This window comes from Chelmon rostratus, chromosome 13, assembly GCF_017976325.1.
Source record: "Chelmon rostratus isolate fCheRos1 chromosome 13, fCheRos1.pri, whole genome shotgun sequence".
Classification (NCBI taxonomy): Eukaryota; Metazoa; Chordata; class Actinopteri; order Chaetodontiformes; family Chaetodontidae; genus Chelmon; species Chelmon rostratus.
Genome location: NC_055670.1, coordinates 18,098,210 through 18,119,698, shown reverse-complemented (window position 1 = coordinate 18,119,698; position 21,489 = coordinate 18,098,210). Strand labels below are relative to the sequence as shown.

Below are 21,489 nucleotides of genomic sequence, written 5' to 3'. Positions count from 1 at the left end.
AAAGCAATCGGCTTGACATTTGATGAGGATTATTTATGAATTATGCAGCTTAACCGTGGTGCACGAGAAGAGGGAAGATTTAGCAATGAGTTCTTATCACTTCTTGTCGGTTTTTCCAGACAAGTGTGCTGAGTTAACACATCACTATCGCTTTTCCTAATCTCGAGCTAAAACATCTTTCGAATCTCTGCAGCCTTGCTGTTGGCCTTGTTCATGTTTTCTGAGGACTCCTGAAGGTTTTGACACAGCAGAGGGATGCTTAAATAAAAAGTAATCATCTTAATGAAGCTTCTGAATCAGCTTTTGTTGCCACTATGGCCATTTATAAGGCTATAGATAGTGCTGTTATTGACTGTATTATATTGAAAGATGTTGCCAATGTTTTGTGCACCCCCTGAGAGGATCAGCAATCTTTTTCTTTTCAGGACTATCATACTGAATTGTGCAAGTGTGTCTAAAAAGCTGGTAACTTGTTTTTTTTTTTTTTTTTTTTTTTGCTTCACGTGTGTGCTGGAAATCTGGTGAGGGAACCCACCGATCCAAGTGATTATTTTTCCATGTGTTCTCTCATGCCTCATCACCCTCTGGTATTCTTTTTTTTTTTTTTTTTGAGGCATTTGCAAGCCCGAGTGCGGCGGTGAAGAATCTCTGTCTGTATTGAGAGTGAACGAAACAGTCACTTCACAGAGCAGTTTTATATTGGGTTGGGGTTACTGAGTATTGAGTGCAAAGGTAAAAGGAAGAAATGCAACAAAAAGATGGTCCCTGACTTTGTGCTCTGTACTTAAAGGCTATGTTGGCTCTGTAAATGTCGTTTTTCTCACACTCTTTGTCTTCCTCTGTTTAGAAGGACCACTAACATTAAGACCTCACGTCTTTTTTTGTATCTACCTTCTAATGCCTGTTGTGGCTCAACTGACGTGTCTCCCTAAATACTTCTCAAGGCGTCTATTTGGCTTTCCATTGTTACGTCCTCTTTGTCCTCCAGTGCAGGTTGGGCAAAAATGATGACACTGTCTCAGACGCATTATGCAAGATTTATGCATTGTCATGGCAATGTTGATTTATGTATTTGCTTGGTTTCTTTAAAAGGGCCGTTTGAGCATTAAAATACAAACTGCATGTATCGCTTAGATTAGAATGTAGTCAAACATTTGGACTTTTCTCTGCATTGTTTTTCCGGCAAGAAAACAGGGAATGTATGCATGCAGCTCCCTCATGCAAATGGCTTGTGCAGAAATTACATTTGGCCATTTTGCCTTCCCTGTGTCTGTGCCTTAACTAGTCATTTTGTCTCATATTGTGTTTCTCGTACAAGATGATAACATATCTGCCAATGGGATAAGGCCATTCCATTTGCACACAGTGCAGTTTCCCTCATACCAGGAAACAAGACAGAATAATCATTTCACTAGAATTAAGAAAATTACGGAAACCCACTGAATGCTTAAATCAACCATCATGCCATCATCATTTTTCTCTCGTTTTAAGAAGTTGTTAATAGACTAAATAACTCAGTGTGAGAGGGATTTTTGCAGTGTAGTACATTGATTGGCAGCCCTGTTGCATACACCACTGGTCCTGAGAAAACATCCAGAGTTACCATGTAAATATTCAGTTCTTGTCACGTTGTGATTCAAGTCTTTCCGCTGGGAGGTTGTAATGAACACATTAAATCAAGGAACGCTCTGTCTTAACCTTAAACCTGCATGAGCCAGCCTTAATGGTTTTCAACTGCCAATCAGTGCTCTGGCATATTCCACCACCCTCCGTAAATGAATTCAAATCCTCGCTCCTCATACTCGGAGTGCTACGAGATGCCACGCAGCCTGTCTGGAAATGGATGTCCTCCGGAGAAGCACTGAAGTGATTCCTGCAGGTTATTTAAAAGGAAAAGTGCCATGGGACTGTCAGATCACGGTCATAAAGAGGATGTTTAAGGGTTTACCCCACCAGGGCTTATGAATTACATGGCAAGGAGTTGGTCTCTTAATGGATTTAGCATGGAGACACAGGATGAAATAAGGCACTTTGGAAGAAAAAACACCGGCAAAAGACACAAAATGAATTGACATTTAAGACAGTTTCATCATAATTGGTGAGATACGGTACATGCAAATGAGATTATTTCAGGCATCTTTCCAAAGTATGTTGCAGGTATAGTTGAAGGCTTTTATATTTTCAGCCAACTTTATTAAATCACAGATTTGTCTCAGAAAGCTTTACGGTGTGAAAATAAGACCCTCGATTTGAAAAAGGAAAAAAAAAATCCACAAAAAAATGCTTCAACAGAAAAAAAGGGAGGAACCTCAGTAACAGAAACAGCGGGGATCCGTCTTCCAGTCCGGACAAACGTACAATACATGTCATGTATGCAGAGTAGACAGGAGTAGCCATAGTGGTGCCTGATTAACAAGGAAAAGGACTCCGGGGTAAAAGAGGGCACCCCGTTTCTCCTACCTTCTCTGCATTCTGTATTTGTTCTATTAAGTGGCCGTCATGCACAGTGCACACGGTAGACTGCACATGGCAGCTTCATTACATACATCACAGACACAACCACTACTCTGAAATACTGTCCTTCCCCAGGTGTGCTGTGTGAGTTAGTTTGTGGTAATTTGATTAAACACTGGTTTATTGAGGAATATGTTGTGTCAGTTAATAAAGGTGTTAGAATTACACTTTGACACAGAATCCCTCTGTAAGACCGAGCAGCCAGATAACAATGCAGGACCTAATTTGACCCAGAATTAAATGAGGGTTGTTTATTTTATTTATTTTTTTGGCCACTTGGGGGCAGCAGAAACAAACTGTAAACAACAATGACAGCTTATCATCTTAAAAAGTTTAGCATATTTAGCATAAAAGTTGCCTGTTTATTTACCCAGCAGATAAGGAGCAACATTAGCATTAATTAAGCGTCATGTTGGTGTCCGCCTGCTCTGTCTTGGTCTCCACCGACTCAATATAAGGCGTATTAGCCGCTAAAGGTTGCACTAAGTTAAGCATATGCCACATAAGTGTAAGGTTGCTGGTTCAATTCCAGCAGGAGACCTTTGTTGGAAGTCACATCACCCACTCTTTCCTCACATTCCCTGTCTCCCTCTTATCAAACGGCAGACTTTGGCAGGTAGTCTTTTGTTTTTGTTTCTCTGCTGAAAACAGCTGCCTGCTGGAGCTGAAAGAAAGCTATGAGAGTGAACCAAAACAGGGCAGTTACAGGCCATCAAACCAAAACATTGAGCCTTTTTCAAAGATAACACTCCGACATTTCACAGCAGAAAAATCATATAAATAATAAGATTATTGATGGCTGAAGTCCATTTAGCTGCTTTAGTGTCAAGGTCCTGCAACAAAGCAACTCCTATCAGCTTCAAGTAGTCACACGATCCATTATTAATATAGGAATACTTTTTACAGCCCTCTAAGGCCCCTCTTGTTTATAGTGGTACAGACACCATTAACAAACAGATTGGCAATCGTTCAAGCTTATTGCTGCATGGTGAACGCAGTTCCCATCTTTGGCCAGTAGTTAATCCACCCCTAGACAGTAGAATTACAATATGGCGAAACAGAATAATAATATGTAAACACAGTGCATACATGACCGCACATATAACATTAAATAAAGTGCAATAAGTTCGCAGTTTTAGCTTTGTGAAAGCGAGTTTGGTCTGGCCTAACTTAAAGAAAAATATGGAACAGAAACACATGTTTTGTTCTGTTACCATCTAAAAGTCTGTCAAATGGAATGATATTGTTTTAGACCTCAATGACAACAAAGTGAACAGTGCCACATTAAGTGCTGCAATAATTAGCTCTTGTAAACAACGGGAGTTACTCAGAGGAGAACAAAACCTCTTTTCATTTGGATTGTAACTGCCATGCTGCTGCTCTGTTTCAGCTTGTCAACAGCACTGCCAAGTTCCCGCTTGGGAATTGCCCAAGTCAGCCCTGTTACCTTTGCTAAATTTGGTGCAAGATGTAACAAGAGAAAAATGCTCCATCAATCAAGTTGCAGATGCAGAAAGAGAGGGGTGGGGGTGGGGGGGTTCAGAGGCAGAGAAATAAACCAGTGGAAGCGCTGCCAACAACCATTTCCTGGGTGAGATGATGGGAAAACTTCGCCGTACTCTCCGGGGACATCATTTGTGAACACACCGGCGTCCTCCAGAGCCCAAAGTTTTAGAGCGGAACCCAGGCACTTGGTCGGGCTGTTTTGAGCATTTCTAAAGTGAAATCCTCCTTTGCCTCTGTTGCCTGCTCCATCAGATAAAGTCTGCCTGCCGAGGCTTAAGTGTGTCAATGAACGGGGGGAGGATCAATGATAAGTGCAGCTTACCTCCACAACTGCTCCGCACCAGCCAAAAAGAGATTAAACCATTTCAACCTAATAGCACATGTCAGTCAAAAGTCACACTTGAATACTTGAGTCCCCTCGCTTCGGCTCCCCACTCCCACTTTGCCACCTCACATTTTCTAATCACGCAGGATGAAAGATGCTGCAATTTACAACAACAACAAACAAACAAACAAACAAACAAAAAATGTTAAGAGGCTACCTGATTTTACTGGACAAATTTTCACCATGGCGACCCCTCTGTACCACATCAGAGCCTGAGCTGAGATCTGTAATTGTGTCGGCGATTTCTCTGAATCCACAACTCAGACTCACTTTGAAGGCTGCTATTTGTAAGGCATTCAAAAAACACACCCACACTCAATACAAACACGCATGCACACACACGCAGATCAAAAGCCTCGTGGTCTGTTATTGCTTAAAACACGTCTGTCTTTCTGAACAGCGAGCTTTTGTAAACGGTACTCATTTCTTGCTCTAATCACTGTTGTGGATATTGTGAAATTGCCCACTGTTCCAGGGAGCGACTCGACTGAACCCCGCCACCGTGGCTTTGATTTGCTGTTCAGCCATCTCACATGTGAATACACCCTGTGGTCTGTAAATGAGAGCGTGTGCTGCTCCACCAGCATCCATTATTTGGACATCATAGCGCTCATTAGGTGGATCAAGCTGATATCAAAGTCAGAAGACAGACGTCGATGTTTTGGAGAATGTTGGGACCGTCTTTAATGATATGTCTGTCATCTGTTTGGCTCAATTGTTATTTCTCCAGCGACTTGTCAGTTGACCTCTCCTGCCTTTCGGTTTCCTCGGCTTTCATGCTTTCATCACCGTCCTCTTTTATTTCATAAACGGATAAACGATGTATTATAATGTATTATAAATGTGTGTCATTTAGAAAAGAAAGCCGTGCTCTCAGGATAGTTCGTCAAGCCACTGGCACGAACAGCAGGGCTCATCGCTCACGCAAGTGTTTCATTCCCAAAAGCCTGTTTTCCTCAAAAACAGCCATAACTTAAACAAAATTAGTGACTTTTTTTCCCTTTACAGTCTCCTTTTTCATACATTAGCACAAAGGATTGAACCGTCGAATCTGTTCGCTGAAGGGACAACTGCCGGCTGCAGATTTTATCCTCTCTAATGGCAGCTAGCTAGATCATTCAGATAACGTTAGCTAGTCTGGTGAAAACGCCGTCTCCAGCTAAAGGGGTCTTTAAGATACGCCTATAGAGCCACACATGATATCCGGCTGAAGAACTGGGGCTGAAGCTAACATGTTCCAGGAAAAATGTCAGCAGGTTGAGCCACATTGAGGACATGTAAATGTGTGCTTGCGGTTGCTAAGTCATGATTGGACTATCACTGCTAGGGGGAGGGGTTTAGCGAATGGTCAATCGAATAATTGAAAATAAACGTTTTTCGTTGTTTTCTTTTTCCACAACATATTATCATCAAACCTTAATCAGGATTAAAAGCTGCTGCTGTTTTAGTCCGTTTATTAAAGTGCTTGCAGGTTCCTGTGTTTTGGACTTTGGGGTAGTAGCCTTTTGTTTACATGTGGATCACAGACTGTCCCTTTAAAGCTCACAGGAGATAACTGTCTTGTAAGATGGATATTTTCTGCAGTGCAGCAGTTTAGATGAGAAGCATAAACAAAGGGATGATGCGTCCCCCGCAGAGACAGCTCCTCTGATAGGTGGTGACGTGATAGCTCATTCAAAGCGGCCTCTCTCTTATTGTCTTTTGTTTTCTTTTGAAGGAAGATTAAAGAATCTTTTATGCCATTTGATATTTCAGTGGGATGGTAGTACTATTGAGCTGCATTGTGCGGGGTTCGTGTGGTGAGTGTTGGGAATTCATTCAAATACTGCTTATCAAAGTCCATGAGCGAGCCAGCAGACTGCATCCAGAGGTTTGTGGGTAATATTCAGTTACTTGCCCAAGCAGACACTCAGCTTGTTTATTTATTTTTTTATTTTTGCTCCATATCTCTGCCTTCATTTCAGTGCACCACTAGAATAATGTTGTCACAGCCAGCATGTGGACTGTCATGTTTATGGTGATGTTCATGACACGAATGTATTCTCTTCCAGGTTTACACCAGATATGGGAAATGCTACACTTTTAATGGCAACAAGACCACATCCAGGAAAACCAAGCAGGGCGGAATGGGAAATGGGCTGGAGATCATGTTGGATATCCAGCAGGATGAGTATCTGCCCATCTGGAGAGAGACAAGTAAGCCTCAAAACTATTTGTCCAATATAACCCCATCCTATGCTGCAGCCTGAGTTACCTCTGCTGGGCTTTATATATAAAAAAAATAACCTGCATCAATATCTCTGGATCATGTACTGTAAAAATGCATTTTTTGATTGCATTCCTGGAAGACATGATTCGTAGAAGGGAAATTCCTGAGCAGAACACACTACCTCAGATTTGTGCTTGCATCGTAGTTGTCACATAATATTAATCCCTACTGGTTTATTTTTTAAACATGACTGAAATATGGTTTGCAGTTAGCGTCGAGCTGTCATATGTGGCAGCCATCTGAAATTCCCTTGTACTCTGTCTGTGCACAACGCTCTGCGCTCGTGCTGCGTTTCATCCTGAAGATGAGACATCCCTGGAGGCCGGCATCCGAGTTCAGATCCACAGTCAGGACGAGCCTCCCTATATCCACCAGCTGGGCTTCGGCGTCTCTCCGGGCTTTCAGACCTTTGTTTCATGTCAGGAGCAGAGGGTAGGTCTTCTTCATCACAGCTACGCAGTCCCCGCTCCCCCCACCACCACCACCATATTACTGTTCTCCCCGCAACCGTTCCTCCCTAGTGGTTCGGACTGGGGTCTAATAAATCTCTGTGTGCTTAGCTGACCTACCTGCCCCAGCCCTGGGGGAACTGCCGCTCCACCAGCAAAGAGAAGTTCCCCGGATACGACACATACAGCATTAGCGCCTGCCGTTTGCTCTGCGAGACCAACGAGGTCCTGCGACTGTGCAACTGCAGGATGGTGCACATGCCTGGTAAGATCACCCCCTACCTCACATTCACCATGTCATGAGGGTAAAAAAAAATGTTTGCATGAATTACAAATGCACATATATTAGTAATTCATGCTTTCAGATTAATGTCATGGTATAGTTACAGGAGGAACTGAAAAATTAAGAACAAAATGTATGCGTGGTGAAACTGAAAAACACGTAAACAAATCATTTTCATGTCTTTTGGCGACCTCAAGGTCGTGAAATAGCATTTATAAAGTAACACAACTTACATCGCGGAAATAAAAAGGCTTAATATTTTCAAGAATTTCCCACTGTTTCTACAAATTGTTTGGTGTAGCGTGAAAAAAACAGCCAGCCCAGTATTTGCATAATATGACTGTATCATTACAGCTGATATCATATTATTAGATGACCCATTGTACAAAACGGGTCATCATTTTTTGGATCACTTTAATATTTCCAGCGCAGATATAATTTGGGCTGCCACATGCCTGACCTTGATGCTTGATATTTGGAGTGGGATGCTCTTCAGTAGTGCTGGCAGCTCTCTGGCCGGTTACTCTTCAGACTACATCAGTCTCAATGAATTTTGGATCCACTCGTTCATACATTTCAGCTGTTTGGGAATTGTTCTGCTGTGGCCCTCATTAATCATTTTGATTATTATTATTATTATTGGTCCTGGTCGTTCTTTTGCTGTGTTTCCACTGGCAGCTCTTAGGATTCCCGCCGTTTCATGAAGCACATGTAATCTTTTCTTATGTTTCTGATCATTTTTTAGGATAAATCAAGCCAGGAAGGGAAAGCATTTTTGAATGGGGCCCAGCACACTGCTGGCAATCATTATAGTGTTTAACTCAAATGACCAGTAAACATTAGCACACAAGATATCATATTGCACGAGTGGGCGAGTTTATCTGAATCTCACTTGAATTTAGACTGAAATAAACACAGAAAAGGACTCAATGCAACATTTTGGAATTTATTTAGTAACTTAAGAAACACTAAATTAATCAAGCAGTGACAAACGAAATGTATCAGATACAAATCTAAGCTGAATTAAGGTGAAAGCAGAGCGATAATCAAGCCGACACAAAAACAGCACAGAGACGACAGGCAGCATCAAACACAAAAAGTGATGGACGTACTGAGCGTGTGCGTCATCGCGGCCGGGGTGCACGAAGTCAAAGAGATGAGTCACTCAATGCAAACTGCGTCTGATAAGTGGGCATGTGTGAGGTGGTCACATCTAAAGTTAAGGCAGGAAAAGTACGTAGGAGTCATTTTCATTTACATAGTTACACGTTTGCAGCCTTATTTAGCACGATTGAGAATATGAGGAAATCAGTTGACGTGAATAAACAGCACAGCATGAGACATTTGATTTGAGGTAGAAACAAGTTTTAATACTAATTTGACCCCACGTAACTGAGCTGATGCATTATGGAGTTTTGACAAAGGAACTCTCTTCACCAGGCTATAAAATATAAAGACTGCAGTTCTCGGGTCAGTGGTGCATCCAGACCATTGGCTGTGCTGGGACTTAGCAGGGGCAGCATGAAGTGCATGCACCGATACACACACACATCACTTTTGAGGACACTGCATAGACTTAAAGTCATTTCTTGGAGACTAACCATAACCATTACTTGCCTAACCCAAACCCTTACCCTAAACTTAAGTGTTATTATGGGGACTTGCATTTGTCCCCATAAGGAAGGGAGTCCCCACAGTGTGACCGTGTAAACAGATTTATGTCCCCACAATGTGATTTATAACACATGTCCACACACACGCATCAGAATAGCATTAATTTACCATTTCTCATATCTACTTTAGTTACTAACATCCCAGTATCTTACAGTTTCATGCATACAAATACAGTAAAAAATTCTTGTCAAACAGTTGGCACTCAGGTCCCGCCTCTCACAGGACAGATGGCCAGTCCTACTTTAGCATAATGGGGTGGCACTTGGAGTGGCCAGTCAGATTTCAGGGGTGGCCAGTTCCACTCAAGACCCCCATAGGAAACTTGTTACAGCCAGTGCTGGCCTGATGTGTAGAGAGAAATCCCAGCTAATCATTTGATCTCAACAGGCTGTGAAGTGGACACGTTTCTAATCAGCCTGTGTGCTCTGCAGGGTGACCACCTCACTATAAGATCATGTTACAACAAACCCAGGAGCTCACGGTGTTGAGAAAACTAGCTAACAACCATATCCAGCTGGTTACTGCATGGATACATCTTCCTGCTTTCACTTTACTTATCCCTGTTTTCTCTTTTCTTAACTCTCGCACATCCGATCCAAACCTATATTAAAAAAAAAACCCTCCATCTCATCAATCAGCTGTCCAGACACACTGCTCCTCTTTGATTTTTCAAATGAATGAGACATGGAGGAAAAAGGACCAGAGTCAGAGCTGTTCACAGAGCAGAGGTGCTCAGAGAACCACTTTGCTTTCCGTGATGATGTATCACATCAGATATGATATTTATTATATCAAATATAATAAATGTGGAAGCTTTTCCAGATCACTGGCCCAGTCTGGCTTTAGAAGAGGGCCTTTAGGTAGCGGGAAGCTCGCATTAGTTCATTGCACTTATCAATAGTGAGTAAAATTTATCGTTGCATATTAAGTTTGCTGAAATTCCATAAGCTTCCTGAGAGTAATTGGTTCAACAGCTCGCCAAGGGAGCGCGAGGCCAACTTGTGAACTGAAAATCTTTTAACAGCCTCGATGTGACAGCAAAGTACTGTATCAATGAAATGCAGGAGCGCTGTGCCGTACACAATTTACAGTATCAATTTTTCTCTCCGGCAGTCCTCTGTAGCCACAGCAGTTACACTTTTGTGTCGCTCAGATTTTTATTCATTTTAACAGTTTGCTTTCGAGAGAGCAGCACAAACATTTGGAATCCATTTCTTTCTCGTACTCACTCACATAATCCAGCAACTGTTCAACATGCCAGCAAATTGTCCTCAGCATGTGTTTCCATAATCCCACGTTTGTTTACAGTCTGTTGCTTATAGTTTTTCTTTTTGAGTTATTATCATTTATTGTCTTCTTAAAGTTTATAGTTTGCTAGTTATGCTGTTGTTTATGATCTTATGTTGTTTCTGTCGTTACCTCCGCTGAGTAGATGATGCTTTTGGCGACATCTTTATGCATTTGTGTTTGTTAGCAGGACGTCACAAAAACGACTTTGCAGATCCCAAAAATTTGGTCAAGCAAGTGATTCTTTTCTGAGGCGGCTATTTATAAAGCATTATATATTTTTGCTCACGACTCCTGCACTTTGAGGCATAGAAGCAAAATTGTGTTTTCCTGGATTATTTGGTTTGAGATGAATATTTCAGTATTTTGGCCTATTTCTATATTTGGATGACCACCTCCAAAAAAAGCTTTTAAGTTGTTCTTGCTCTCAACATGTGGACAGCATGCAGAGACGCCGCACAGAAGCTTTTGCTTTCACACTCCAAATTTCTAAAAATGACGTTCACAAGAAGATTCAAATTTATTTTGTCTTCAGTCGCAAATGTTTAATGATGATGTATTTGGTGTCAAATGCAGGTTTAAATGTTCTCATTGAGAAAAAAATGTGATCTCATTATTGTACAGACAGACAATAAGTCTAACGCTATTTAGATCCATCTGAAAGTGTGAATAGACTCATTCCTCAGATCATCAGACATTATTTCACTGTGTATCAGTCAACAGTTCTCACTGACTGGGAATGGTACGGTGGCCCTGAGAGCTCAATGCAGTATTCAGAACAAATGCTGTAAAGTAAGAAAACACAACCAAATACACAAAATGCAACCAAATACAGAAACATGCAAACCATGTACAGAGATGTGCTGCAAATAGCACAGGCAGCAATGAAAACTAGTAACAGGGGGACAAAAAAATGCACATTTTAGCTCAACAACAAACATGTCCAAGCTGTGTTCATCACTGTTTAGTGTGGCAACACTGCTACTTGCAGCATTTCTGTATTTGCTGCTTTAAAAAAAAAAAATTCTGCACATGTGCTGTCAGACTGCTGAAGAATGTTTCTTAATTTTGTTGTGTTTCGTCTATTTGCATGTGTTTTCATAAGCTGCAGTGTGCTACGCTCTCGGGGGCCACCGTAGGAGGGGAATTGCACAAAACATTAAACCCATGAACATTTCGCAGAGAGACAGACAGACACAATTCTGCCAATTAATTGTGCTGCTGATGAATACCTGCCATTAATGGCCTGGGCAATATGTTTGTCTGCGAGGAAGTAACTCATTGATTGTTTTTTAAAGACTCTCTAAATATGCCTCACGGGTGAAGCCAGCATGCTCCATTTCTCAGTGCAATCAAGGACAGACGTCCAAGATGGCCCAGGCGCAGTGGATGGAAGCCATCCTCTGTGTGCCTGCCTTCATTTGGAGATGAATAATAAGCTGTGGAGTGTTGTTTGCAGCAGACACGGGTCACTGATCATTTTGTTTCTGATTGATCAGACTCATTTTCTGTTCTCCTCTCCAGGAACTGCAGATATCTGCCCTCCCAGTAAAATCAACTGTGTTGACAAAGCGCTCGGTAAGAAACAATCCCCCTTCATTTCTTTTCTCATTACAATAGGTTCCCCCAAAGGGAAATGGAAACACAATCAGTAAATATGATAAGGATTTTTTTTTTCCTGTGATACAAATACCTGGAGGTAGACTTGATATTTTGAAATGACTTTTCCTCATTGTGATTTAGTCACTTTATAGCTTGACGGCTGCGCTGCCTCCATTGTTGAACTGTTAATATTAAACTGACACTCCAGTCCTGCATATCTGTGGCCCCCTCCACCCTCAGCTCCGACCCCACTCTCCTCCAGCAGACATCACAACTGAACAAAGGTGCCTTGGTTTCAAAGGCATTACGGTTGCAGAATAAAAGGCGTCCTTTTTTTTGCAGTCATGGCAGACACATAAGTACGCTGCAATTATCATTTCTCAGCCAAATAAGCCAGAAATTTAATTATGTCTCTCTTTGCTGAAGTCAAAACCTATTCACAATATGGCTGAATGAAATCTTAGATATATCTTACAAGAATGGGCCATATTCATGTGGGTCGTATTCCTGAATCAAATAGTGTGAATAAATTCACCCTCCATGAAAGGTAAAAAATTAGAATATAATTTATATATTAACAGTGTTTTGTTCCCACATCAGACAAAGAATATATGCCACCGTGCTCCCTACATGCACATACCTTATTGTTACAGTTATAAAATACATAAATCATCAAATTATAATTAGTGCTTTTAGTGCTCCCTCTCGCTCCGTTTTTGTCTGGACTGAATGCATTTGGAATTCGAAACGAGAGATTAGGAAAAGCTATTTACTCTCCGGTGTGCGTAGTGTTGTTTTAGAGTTAGGATTGGGAGTATGTATTTGTTAATGTGCGAACAATTCCGGCTGCATGTTAATTGGGTGCAAGTCTAGGTATGTTTTGCAGAGTAGTGCTCACTGCTTAGTGCGCTCCATCATTTATTCTCCAAACAAATATCGTAACTGAACACTTTTGCCACATTTGTTGTCTTTTAGATAATACAGCCAGACTAACAAATCATTTTATTAATATATACAGGACAACACTGTTCTGTTGGCATGAGCAGAGACCACTGATAAAGAAAACCTGATGGGACCTGACATTTTGTTGTTTTGTAAACCGTTCATTCTTGAGTTAAAGGTTGTAATGAATGTGTTCATCCTCAAAGTTACCAGCACAGCTGTGAGAAAGACAAAAGTAATATAATTTAATGATGCTGAGTGCAGAAAATCTGCCCCTTCCAACTAAGAATACACATTTTATCCTTCAGAAACTCCTCTAACAAACTGTACTGGCTGTTTACGAGAGAATTAACAGGTAATGCAATGTGTTCCACCAGTTCTGTTTTTACCTGTAGACTAAAATACAATGTGCATATAGTGTCCTGAGTGTCCTGATACATAGGTCAGTTTTAATGGACACCTGCCAACCAATCAGAAAAATAGCATTTATGTGGTCATAATTTAAAGTATATTAATAGACAACTTAAAAGCTGCAACAGTTATTATTTTATTGTAACAATGGATCAAATGTTTTTCATAATGACACACCCGCAGGTAAATATCACCTGACGCTACAGTTCCCCTCAGATCTGCAGGGCATTTTAGCGTCTTGTAGCTAATTGTTTTGGTTTTACCGTTTTAGTTCACCGTCACCGCTTTCATTAGCCTTGTTTCCAGCCACTGTACACTACATGCCCAGCATCAAGAAGCGCACTGACAAAGTTCGCAAGTAGTTTGTGGACATATTGGAGTGTTTAGCAGCTAAACAGCCTGGTATTTTTGATATTGAGCTAGTGGAGACCAAAGTAGAGGTAAAAGTCAAGTGACATAACCAAATAAATGCTAATGCAGCTTCAAATCTGATGGATGTGTATACAGGCAACCAGTTGGTAACAAGTTAGCCATAACAGCTTTTTAAGGTGATGATATGTAAATGTTGTCACAGTTTGTCTTCCTATCCTTCTTCCTCTGTTGCGGATGTCTCTAGATTCTGTGTAGTATCTTATATGTTTCAATGGTAGAGCTATCGCTTCAAATCAGCACTGAAACTGACCCGGTCTGTAACCGCTGAACCGCTGTTTTCACTGTGTTGCAGCACAGCAACAGAAGAACAGTGGGGACACCTGTCCATGCGAGACGCCCTGTAATCTCACCCGCTACGGTAAAGAGCTCTCCATGGTCAAAATCCCCAGCAAGGGCTCTGCTCGCTATCTCTCCAGGAAATACGACAAGTCAGAGGACTACATCAGGTACGGCAGGAGCCTTCAGCGAGCCTAAACTCACGTATGAGCAGTGATGTGGTGCTCCATAAAAAGGGCCATAAACTATGACCTCCAGTCTGTGATCACAAACAGACAACCGTAAATACAAACAAAAATCAATTTTATTTTCAGACAAACATCAATTTAGATTTTGTCTTGAGGCGAATGGTTGATCTTTGAATTAGAAAGTCTGGTGATAGCAAGTTGATTGTCAGGTCAAACACTGAACTAAATATCTTGACACCTTTAAATCAGATAGCCATGAAATTTAATAGATATTCCATTAAATGACTATAGACCAGAGGAATATTTCACATGGTTTGATTACCCTCAGACCTGTCTAGCACCACCATTAGGTCAATATTTCTCTTTGACACTTGATGACAACATGTCTTCAGATTGAATTAAATCTGCTTGATATTCATGTTCCCCACAGTGCACTGATAGTGTTTCAGGTGTCTTTTCCTCCAGGACCACTTTCAGGGTTTTTTCCACTTTAACATAAAGATATTAAATGAGCAGACTGTCATGAAATTAAATTAACAATAATGATCCTGAGAGGATAAAACATTTCAATTTTGTACACTTCTGTGGTACCACCAAAATGTCAACTTTGCAGGCAGAATATCTCGGCTGCAGCTTTCAGGCAGGCTGCCAGCAGATTTGGTGATAAATCTGTCTGACTTTAAAGGCCCCATGGCCATCCCTGTAGCGCCACCCGCAGGAAAAAAAAATCCTACCACAGCTCAGAGGAGAGCATAATCATCATACACTGAATGTGAAATTTCAAATGGTAGTTCGAGAACATCTTCACTCCATGATTTTCCCTTAAACAAATAAGAATAATAACAACAATAAAATGTAATAATGCGATAGGTGTTACAGGGAGTAGTTGTGGTTACATGGACCCCTCAGATTCCTTTTTATTAAGTTAATCACCAAACTGCAGGTTGTTCAGTTTATAAATTGTCATTTCAAGCTGCTGCCTTCTGTCTTTAAAGTTTATTTAGCACTGTATCAGTCCAACAGAGCTTCAAATACCTTGGAATCACCCCTGACCGTAAACTCAGTTTTGGTCATCACATGACCGACATCTGGAAACGCTGCCAACAGAGGTTCTCCTGCACAGGAGCATCAAATGCCGCTTCATCACGCTCACTGTCGCCAGCTGGAACAAACTCCACAAAATCACACATTAAAGCCATCGGTCTCCTACTCCCAACCTCCCAGGCTCACTGACACTGCCGTCACATGCAAAGCACGCGCCATAGCAACCGTTCCCAGCCACCGCCTGAACTCACGCTTCACTTTACTCCCATCCGGCCGCTGATACAGATCTCTGATCTGTAAAAAAGCATGATACACTAAGAGCTAAGAGCCCTCTACAAACTGCAGCTGTAACACTCAAATGGACCCATGTTCTTATAACTGTGTTCTTCTGTTAGTTTGTTGATTGACGTTCTTTAACTGTTCTTATGTGTATACAGGCTGCAGAAACAACGTTCCTTTCATGAAGGACAATAAATTATCCATCTCTCTATCTACACATCTATAAATAAAACCAAACTACATGCAGTCATCAGCTGCATTGTAAGATGTGCTTAAAAGTTCCAGAAAAAACTACAGTTTTACAAAGTCTTCCATGTAGTAACATCTTTCATCCAATCATGTGTTCACAAAGTGGTGAACCTCGCTCCGTCCTTGCTTGTGAACCACTGAGCCTTTCCAGGATGCCCCTTTCATACCCATCATGACAATATCACCTGTTACCAATCAACCTGTTTACCTGTGGAACGTTCCAAACAGGTGTTTTCCTCAGTCTTTTGTTGCTCCTGTTCCAAATTGTTTGAAACATGTTGCTGCATCAAATTCAGAATAAGCAGATATTTACAACAATCAATGATGCTGATGAGGTCAAGCATTAAATATATTGTCTTTGTGCTGTTTTCAGTTGAATACATGTCAAAAAGGTTTAGCAAGTTATCACATTCTCTTATATGTATGTTTTACAGCGCACCAACTTTTTTGGAAACAGGGTTGTAGAAATTGGACCTTGTGTTAAGATTGATTTAAACACACATCATTATATCGTTGGTTTTATCCAGCACTTTAATATTGTTGTAATGAACATTGCAACTTCAGCTTCTAATCCTGTTCTACCACATTTTACGGAACAACAGATTACAATCAACTTAACGCATTTACAGCGCGGCTTATACTGCAGCTCCTCTCGGTGCCTTGTAGTCAGGGATGCGGTAGAAGGTAAGCACACCTAAACCAAAGAGCTCATGATGCCTCACAACGCTTAATATTACCAGACTTTCTAAATCCAGAGAGATCAGAGATGTGGCAGTGACAGAGCATGCTGTCAGTGCTCGTTCTGCTCATCTCAGTTAAACCCTGAAACACCTCATTATCTCACAATCGCTGGTTAGATCTGTGCAAAATGCTGCAGGCCTGACAATCCCATCATGACAATTTACAGTGAGCGTAGAGATGACTTGGAATGGTCTTTTTTTCAAATTATGTTGGATTTGTAGTGACAACAGCGCAAGTGTATTACACTTTGACATTCACGCTCCGCTTGTTTTTCCAGAGACAACTTCCTGGTCTTAGATATCTTCTTTGAAGCTCTGAACTATGAAACAATTGAGCAAAAGAAAGCCTACGATGTTGCAGGTTTGCTAGGTAAGATTTCTGTCACTTTTTCTCCCCTCTCTTTTCTGAATATTTAAATAGACTTGCTTGTGCAGAGTGAAAGGTGTTGTACTTTTCACTACCCTCAGTGGCAAACAGGAGCTGCTTTGGCTTCGTGCCCGCTGTGCTCCCCCTAAAACACTCTCTCTTTTCAGGTGACATCGGTGGACAGATGGGCTTATTCATTGGAGCCAGCATCCTGACAATCTTAGAAATACTTGATTATATCTATGAGGTACGGTTTGTGTGCAAGCCCCCACACAACAACCAATCATCATGTGAGATCAGACATGTGATATACGTGTGTGTGTGTGTGTGTGAGAGAAAGAGTGAGAGAGAGAGATCTAATTAGCACTAATTAGCCAGATTTCATCAAGAAGTCTATTGAAAATGACAGTATTTACAAAACACATTAGCACCTTCATTGTTTAATTGAATTTCACTCAATATCAACAAAGTCTATCATTTTGGAGGTTTAATGTTATGCGTGTTTGTACATACTGTACGACTGTTCTTCCCAGACATGATCATGAGAAAAATCTGAGGACTGGCAGTATAAATGTTTATTATGCATGTGAGGAGATTTATTTGATTTCCAGGCTGGAGAAAGTAATATCCGCTCAGCTCTGTGCTGACGACACGCTGCTAACGCTGATCATGAAATGAACTCCTGTCTCAGCTGTATCCCCTTTAAGCTCTCATGGCCGCTGCCTGCTGACTGCCAAACATGTATGAATAAAGCAAAATCAGAGGGAGGGACTGTAATGCAGACATCACAGTGAATGAACCCTTCACTCTGCTGCATCTCTTGTCTCCCTCGCTCATCTGTGCTCTTTCACCCTCCCTGCTGCTGTGCTACGGGTGAAACCAGGTGATCAAGCACCGGCTACAGCGTCTGCTGAGGCCACAGAAAGAGGAGAAGAGCAAGCCGCAGACCAGCACGGTTGCAACAGTGGGTCTAGAGGAAATGAAAGCAAAGGTACGGCACATACTGTACTGTAACAGCTGCACTGTTTTCACGCCGCGTATACAACTTTCCCTGCAGCTCTGTAACTGCATTACAAACTGCAAGGGAATAATTTACAGAGAAGCAAATTAATTTTTCCACTTCTAAAATCATGAAGAATGTATTGTTCCTAATTAGTCTTAACCACTGTGCAAAGCGCATCCTCCCCTGGAGCTCGGATTTTGTTATTGCACAACTTTATTCTGAAGTTGCTTCTATCTAAACAATAGGCTTCTTGTTCCACATCCAACCATAACTGTGTCCCAATACTACACACGAAGATTATAACAGGGCCAGAGAAAACAAAATGATTTATTTTGTTACTATTCAGTCATTGTAGGTTTAATTAGGTTTGGATGGTGGGAAGTTGCTAATGTTGAATTTTTTTTATTTTCCATGCAGCTGTGGACACCAAATTAGTTTAGAATACGGACAGAAGACCGCAGCATCTGTAGGAAAATCCAATAACAATTCACAGAAAATGCATTCAAGCTAACCAGTAACTCTGGAATTAATTTTACACTGTAAATTAAAAGTAAGAGACAAGATCCAACAGTTTGATTTGTAATATGGCCATCTCACTGAATCCACAACGGTTAGCTACAGCTGAGAAAATGACAGTTATCATTTCAGCTTGAAGCATTTTTTACATTTGGACACACAGCATATGTACAGTGTGATTTGTTTTGGCAAAATCTTGCATTCACTTTCTTTTGAGAGTTTGATGAGAAGTTCAATGTCAATCTCATAAAGAGCAAGAGTAGAGAGTGTGGGCAGCATAGCTTAGCATAATGACCTGAGGCAGGGGTAAACAGCTAGCTACAGCTAGCTACAGCTAAAGATCTCTAATGGCATTGCATCTTCATTATGAGCAAACAAAAGCCAGGTGCATATAGATGGAGACGCTGCACAATAGTACTGTAACACCAAATAGTTACAGCACATCACTCCCCTAAAACCACAAATCATTGTACATGTAGATTAAAGAGTGCTGTTATGTATGTGTTAGGCAGGCATTTGAACAGATTGAGGCTAGTTTTTTTCCCCCTTCTTCAAGTCTTTATGCTAAGCGAGGCTAACCACTACCTCCGGTAACTCCAGCTGCGTGCCGCTCATTGATATTTTGATATCGATCTTTTCATCTCACTCTCGTAAACCCAGTCAATAAACCTGTTTGAATTTAGAAGGTTTTTTTTCTTTTTAATTACAATTTAAAAGTACAATGAGTCCAATGACCATCTAATGCACCATCAAGGTACTGACAGTAGTGTCGGGGTTTGACCGTCGCTGTCGAGAGATTATTCTGGATCGTCTCATTGTCACGTCATCTTGAAAGCGTCTTGTTTGCTTCGCCTTCAACAGGAGCCCAACGACATGACACGGAGTCACCCGGAGGGGGCGTACGCCAACACGATCCTCCCCAACCACCACCACCCTCACCCTCACCCTAACCGCCATCACGCCGGCCACCACGGTGTGTTTGAGGACTTCGCTTGCTAGAGCCAACCATCGTTTCCAGTCCTGGTGACACCAAAAGATAAGAGCCGTCTGTGTTGAGATCAGTAACAGACCGTTGGCACTTTGCTGTCACCAGTGAAAAGCTACAGCCAAAGTCGAACACCAAACTTGTGCTGCTAACAAAGCACTTGTACGTACAGTATGTAGGCACAAATTGGACACCGCTTTTCCTTTTTCTTTTCTCTCTCTCTGGATGGGACCCCTCTCAACTTTGTCCAGCTTCGCGTGAGAAGTCGAGCACTTTGTGATTTCAGGAACAATTTTTGGTACATGATCACTATAAGGGAAGAGGGAGGAAGAGGAGGACTGCATGTCACCTTGATTCAGTTTATACTCCAAAAAAGGAGAAGTATAATTTATTTATTCAGCTAGCATCTCAGATTTTTTTCTGTCTGGATCCCTCCATTTATCTTTGCTCAAACTCCTACTTCATGGAAAACACACTGTACCATATCAAGGCATTGCACATTATAAATTATGTAATTATTTAAGGAGATAATATTATCTATATGTTCTATATTGTATACAAGATGAGACTGCTTCGCTAAGCAAACCTTTCTCGTGTTCCATCCATCCAAAATATGAGGGGAATCATTTAGGATGAACTGTATGACCTTGGCTTAGAAGATCTAGCAGCATCTTTCCACATGATACACTTTGTCTGGTTTGTGGTTAAGGTGTTAGAGAGTAGCATTGTACTTGTACATAAAGTCCAACTTTAAAATTAGAAGGTTCTAAAGTTCCGTTTCAATGGTTGTTGTTTATATTCGGTTAATATATAACTTATGTAATAATTTTAGTTATTTATACATTTGAGAAAAGACTTTTATATGACAATATCGATCACGATTGTAGCAATTTACTGTACACTTACAATCTGCAGATATGTTAGACTGCCAAACATCAATACATTTGTCCAGGTTACAAAACTGGACTGTATGAATCGTGACTTCTATCTCCATCATTTCTGTTTGTATGTCCTACTTTTTCCAGGACGACACACAAATCCTCTGCATATGGATGATGTTTTCAGTTCCGACATGGTCGTACTTAAATTATTCTTCTTACTCAGTTCATTTCTGCTCACCATCCACTCTTCACTTTGGTTAGCATCATAACTTTAAGCTGACATAAGCAATAAGAAACATAATTTTATTTTTTTGCAAAGTCATCTCCTTCAGCTTGTGGGCCAGTATCACTGTGAAAGTATTTACAGTGTAAACCTGGCATCACTGTGTGTGCGTGTGAGTGTGTGTGTGTGAGTGGGTGTGCGTGTGTGTGTGTTTGTTTGCATGTGCACTTTTGCACACATCACTGAGCACATTAGACTGATGCGACTCAGCTGAGCTGATCCATGAAAAAAAAAGGAAAGTCTGAAAATCAGAGGAGTTAGACAGAAAGCTCGGTGTGTTGTTGCAGTCGTGAGGTTTTTATCTAACAAATGTAGAATTAGAACAGCTTTTACGTTCAGCTCCGAAATTGTGGACAGGAGTTTAATTTAAAAAACTGCTCTGGAGGCTGAAATATTCTTATTGGTTAGCTTAATCCTCCATGGGCGGGACAAAGACAACAGTTAAAAGTAAAGAGCACAAGTTTGCAAAGTGGGAATGAAAGTAAAGATGAAGACTCTCACATCGATTCATTCACGATCATGTTTGTCATTATCATGCAAAGTCAGCTTGCTCACTCATCCTGATGCACTGCAGGAACTTAACCTGTAACCTCTGGCTTCCACAAACTGACCTTTTAAGAACTTGAGAGGTTTTGGTACTAGCTTCTTCTTTGTGTTATCCTTTAGAAACTTGCCTTCGGATTACGGCAACAGTGGCATCATTTTTTATGGTAGAAGAGTTGACTGAGCAGCTGTGGGACATACAACAAGGAAAGACTAAGTGCATATTTAGATTTTGTTTCGCATTTATGCTGGGTCCAAGGCGCTGCTGGAGACACAAGCCAGCCAGTGGTCAAAAATGGGGTCCACCCCTTTGAAGCACGGCATGTTTTTCACTTATTTTATCGCTTAAATTGAACCCCTGCAATGTTTGTCCATGTGTTG

The 21,489-nt window shown here is 41.1% G+C and overlaps 1 protein-coding gene across 1 annotated transcript in view; it reads left to right on the top strand.

Annotated features, from left to right (window-relative positions):
- Window positions 1-19,415, top strand: part of asic4a (acid-sensing (proton-gated) ion channel family member 4a) — a 77,224-nt gene extending 57,809 nt beyond the window's left edge. Inside the window, exons 2-10 of the mRNA XM_041950922.1 lie at window positions 6,457-6,601; window positions 6,979-7,106; window positions 7,235-7,388; window positions 11,892-11,945; window positions 14,047-14,200; window positions 16,809-16,900; window positions 17,065-17,144; window positions 17,781-17,888; window positions 19,278-19,415. Coding sequence (XP_041806856.1) covers window positions 6,457-6,601; window positions 6,979-7,106; window positions 7,235-7,388; window positions 11,892-11,945; window positions 14,047-14,200; window positions 16,809-16,900; window positions 17,065-17,144; window positions 17,781-17,888; window positions 19,278-19,415 — 1,053 coding nt within the window. The remainder of the gene's footprint in view (window positions 1-6,456; window positions 6,602-6,978; window positions 7,107-7,234; window positions 7,389-11,891; window positions 11,946-14,046; window positions 14,201-16,808; window positions 16,901-17,064; window positions 17,145-17,780; window positions 17,889-19,277) is intronic.
- Window positions 19,416-21,489: the final 2,074 nt, after the last annotated feature.